The sequence below is a fragment of the Eimeria necatrix genome, genomic scaffold, assembly GCF_000499385.1.
Source record: "Eimeria necatrix Houghton genomic scaffold, Enh_scaff589, whole genome shotgun sequence".
NCBI lineage: Eukaryota > Apicomplexa > Conoidasida > Eucoccidiorida > Eimeriidae > Eimeria > Eimeria necatrix.
In genome coordinates this window covers 16,513-20,551 of record NW_013651697.1, presented here as the reverse complement: position 1 = coordinate 20,551, position 4,039 = coordinate 16,513, and the positions used below count along the sequence as shown (strand labels likewise).

Sequence of the window (4,039 nt, the reverse complement as noted above, 5' to 3'; positions counted from 1 at the left end):
TGCTGCTGCTGCTGCTGCTGCTGCTGCTGCTGCTGCTGCTGCTGCTGCTGCTGCTGCTGCTGCTGATGTGTGGTGATGCTGGTGTGTGCTGCTGCTGCGGCTTGTGAGGGCGCTGCTGTCGCTGCTGCTGCTGGTCGGCGCTTCGACGCTCTCGCCGCTGCTGCTGCTGCTGCTTGCACAATTTGCTGCTGCTTCATAATGTGACTCTGCTGCTGTTGCTGCTGCTGCTGCATCTTTAGAGCAGCAGCAGCAGCAGCAGAGGTAGCGTGGGATGCAAATGCAGTTCTGTCTGCTCCTCTGGCAGCCATATATAGCTCTCCCCGAACAGCAGCAGCAGCAGCAGCAGCAGCAGGCGTGCATGCGGGTTTTAGTGGTTTGACGTTTTGCTGCTGCTGCTGCTGCTGCTGCATGCAGACTACATAATGGGGGGCCCCATTGGGTACAGCAGCACCGACACGGGGACGCGGCAGCCAGTGGTGATAATGCTGCGGCCCAGCAGCAGCAGCAGCAGCAGCAGCAGCAGCAGCAGCAGCAACAAAGTGTCTTGCTTCCTCGCGGGACAAGAAATAGACATAAAAGAAATGCAAAACAAAATGAAAGAAATTATGAGCAGCAAAGGAGAAGCAATCAGCAGCGAAGAACTCGAAGTCGAAATCGCCGTCCCAAACGGTTCGACTTCCTGCTGCTGCTGCTGCTGCTGCTGCTGCTGCTGCATCCCTGCTGCTGCTGCATCCCTGCTGCTGCTGCTGCATGCCTGCTGCTGCTGCTGCTGCTGCTGCATGCCTGCTGCTGCTGCTGCTGCATCCCTGCTGCTGCTGCTGCATGCGTGCTGCTGCTGCATGCCTGCTGCTGCTGCTGCTGCTGCATGCCTGCTGCTGCTGCAGCAGCATGCCTGCTGCTGCTGCTGCATGCCTGCTGCTGCTGCTGCAGCATCCCTGCTGCTGCTGCTGCCTGCCCGCTGCCGCCCCCTCCCCCCCCACCCCCGCTGCTGCTGCTGCTGCTGCTGCTGCTGCTGCTGCTGCTGCAGGGGTGCACGCGGTGTTCGTGGACCTGCCGGGGCTGAAGGAAGACTCGCAGCAAGGAGCAGCAGCAACTCGCGCGGTGGTTCGCTCTTATGTGCAGCAAAACCCAAACGATCTTTACTTGTTGGTGAAGAAGGCCAGCGACGACCCCGCCAACTGGCCCTGGACTCTCAGGGAATTCATCCTCGCCCCCAGCCCCAAGGGTCTGCTGCTGCTGCTGCTGATTATGCTGCTGCTGCTGCTGCTGCTGCTGAGGAGGAGGAAGAGGAGGCTGTTCCTGCTGCTGCTGCTGCTGCTGCCTGCGGTGGCGCCGCCACTGCGCGTGCTGCGTGCACCGCGCTTGCCGCTGCAGCCGCAGCAGCAGCAGCAGCAGCAGCAGCAGCAGCAGCAGCAGGGAGCTACAAACGCCAAAATGAAGCCAATGAAGAGCAGCAAACAGCAACTAGGTTTGCTGCTCAGGCCTCGGACTCAGTCCCGCGCAAACTGTCGTTGTGGGGACTCGAGCTCGCGAGTTTTTGCAAAACGAAAAAAGCGACGTCAAGACGCAGCAGCAGCTGCTGGAGCGCGTCCGCAAGCGCGCGGTGAAGGTGAACTTGTCTTTTTTTTGCTGCTTTTTGCTTCTTTTGGATTCTTTTTTGCATTTTAATTCTTTTATTTCTTTTTATTTCTTTTTATTTCTTTTTATTCCACTTTTATTTCTTTTATTCCACTTTTATTCCACTTTTATTTCATTTTTATTTCTTTTTATTTCATTTTTATGCCACTTTTACTCCACTTTGCCTTTGCTGCTTCGAAGCGCCTTCAGATGCGCTGCGCAGCGACTGTCTTGGATAAATGCAGCACGCCCAAATGCAGCAGCAGCAGGCACGCCCAAATGCAGCAGCAGCAGCAGCAGCAGCAGCAGCAGCTGCTGCTGCTGCTGCTGCTGCTGCTGCTATTCCTGTAGCTGCTGCTACTTCTGCTGCTGCTACTTCTGCTGCTGCTACTTCTGCTGCTGTTGCTGTTGCTGCGCTGCTATTGCTTCTGCTGCTGCTGCTATTGCTTTTGCTGCTGCTATTGCTTTTGCTGCTGCTATTGCTTTTGCTGCTGCTGCTGCTGCTGCTGCTGCTGCTGCTGCTCAGGACGCTTCTGGGGAGAGTTTGCCTTTGTATCTGTTGGAGTTGTTTTCTTTGTCTTTGGAAGAAAAGGAAAAGGGAGACTTCCGCAGCCGCAAAGAAGCAATGCAGCAGCAAATGCAAAAAGGCCTCAAAGAGGTGCAGCAGCTGCTGCTGACAGCTTTCGAGCCTTCCCCCGAGCAGCAAATCCTTCTCGACTACTTCAGTCCTTCCAAGTTCAAAAGAGAACTCAACCAAAAGTTCCAGGCAAGCTCCTCCTGCTGCTGCTGCTGCTGCTGCTGCTGCTGCTGCTGCTGGTTCTTGTTGTTGCGCTGCTGCTGCCGCTGCTGCTGCTGCTGCTGCTGCTGCTGCTGCTGCTGCTGCTGCTGGTTGTTGTTGTTGCGCTGCTGCTGCTGCTGCTGCTGCTGCTGCTGCTGCTGCTGGTTCTTGTTGTTGCGCTGCTGCTGCTGCTGCCGCTGCTGCTGCTGCTGCTGCTGCTGCTGGTTGTTGTTGTTGCGCTGCTGCTGCTGCTTGCTGTGCTGCTGGTTTTGTTTGTTGCGCTGCTGCTGCTGGCTGTCGCGGTGCTGCTGCTGCTGCTGCTGCTGCTGCTGTGGCCATTGTTGGTCGCGTTGCTGCTCCGCAGCCGTTTATTCGTTTGCTGCTTCTGCTGCACCCCATTTTCTAGTCACTAGCAGCAGCTTTTGCTGCTGCTGCTGCTGCTAACCCTGCTGCTGCTGCTGCTGCTGCTGCTGCTGCTAACAACCCTAGCGCTGCTGTTGCTGCTAGCCGCGCCGCTGCAAACCCCAGCCGCTGCTGCTGCTAACCCCGCCGCTGCTGCTGCTGCTAGCCCCGCCGCTGCTGCTGCTGCTATCCGTGCTGCAGCTGCTGCTGCTGCTGCTGCTGCTATCCGTGCTGCTGCTGCTGCTGCTGCTGCTGCAGGGCCTGTTGTCTGAGCAGCTGAGTCTGCTGGAGAGGCGGCTGGGCCGCAAGCGTAGAGACACTCAAAAGAAGATTGCAGAAATAGAAGACCAGTTGGTGCAGCAGTCTCCGCAGTCAATAAGGTGGAATTAAAATAAATTAATTTTTTAATTTTTAATTTTTTAATTTTTTAATTTTATTTTTTCTTTTTTTTGTCTCCTTTTCCGTTTCTTTCTGCTGCTGCTGGCCCCCTTGCGTCTTCTTTTTTTCTGCTTTTTGTTTTTGTTTTATTTATTTTCTTTTTTGCCTTTTTTGTCCTTTTTGTCTTCGCATTTTTCTCTTTTAGTTTTTATCAATTTATTTTTCTCTTCTTTTTATTTCTTTTTTCTTTTCCTCTTTTGTCACTTCCAATTTTTCTTTTTGCTTTTTTCCTGTCTGGCAGTGCTGCTGCTCCCTGCTGCTTCCCTTTGCTGCTGCTGCTGCTGCTGCTGTCTCGCTTTTGCAGCGCTTTTTTGCTGCTGCTGCTGCTGCTGCTCCCTTCTGCAGCTCTTTGTTTGCTGCTGCTGCTGCTGCTGCTGCTGCTGCCCTTTGCCACCGGTCCCTGCTGCCCACAGCCCCCGCAGCCGAAACCCCATTCTTCCCCGCCGCTGCCGCCGCCGCTGCTGCTGCTGCTGCTGCTGCTGCTGCTGCTGCTGCTGCTGCTGCTGCTGCTGCTTGCAGGGAGTACATAAAGTTGTACCTGCGGGAGCTGCTGCAGACAGTGACGGAACTGATGACGGGAAACTATGTGATAATTCGACTTCCGAGAGGAGGAGCTGCTTTTTTGGAAAACTTCGGAGGCACTCTTGCAGACAACTTGGAAGCAGGACATAAACTCTGCTGCGAGCTTTTTCCCGATCCCGAACAATACGATCCCAAGTTCCTACAAACCACCCGAGTCCGCAGACACCCCACACCCCACACATACACCCCACACCCCACACATACACCCCACACCCCACACAT

At 55.1% G+C, this 4,039-nt stretch overlaps 2 protein-coding genes across 2 annotated transcripts in view; one reads left to right on the top strand and one right to left on the bottom strand.

Annotated features, from left to right (window-relative positions):
• Positions 1–627: 627 nt before the first annotated feature.
• Positions 628–3,763, bottom strand: ENH_00064450 (hypothetical protein; the record flags this gene model as incomplete). Its single annotated transcript, XM_013577264.1, has 4 exons — positions 628–1,059; positions 1,144–1,321; positions 2,339–2,748; positions 3,440–3,763. 4 exons carry the CDS (start codon positions 3,761–3,763, stop codon positions 628–630), a joined length of 1,344 nt encoding a protein of 447 aa, XP_013432718.1.
• A 43-nt stretch (positions 3,764–3,806) lies between these two features.
• Positions 3,807–4,039, top strand: part of ENH_00064440 (hypothetical protein, conserved) — a gene marked incomplete at both ends in the record, with an annotated part of 9,391 nt that continues 9,158 nt past the window's right edge. The window contains one exon of the mRNA XM_013577263.1: positions 3,807–3,971. Within this exon, the coding sequence (XP_013432717.1) occupies positions 3,807–3,971 (165 nt within the window). The remainder of the gene's footprint in view (positions 3,972–4,039) is intronic.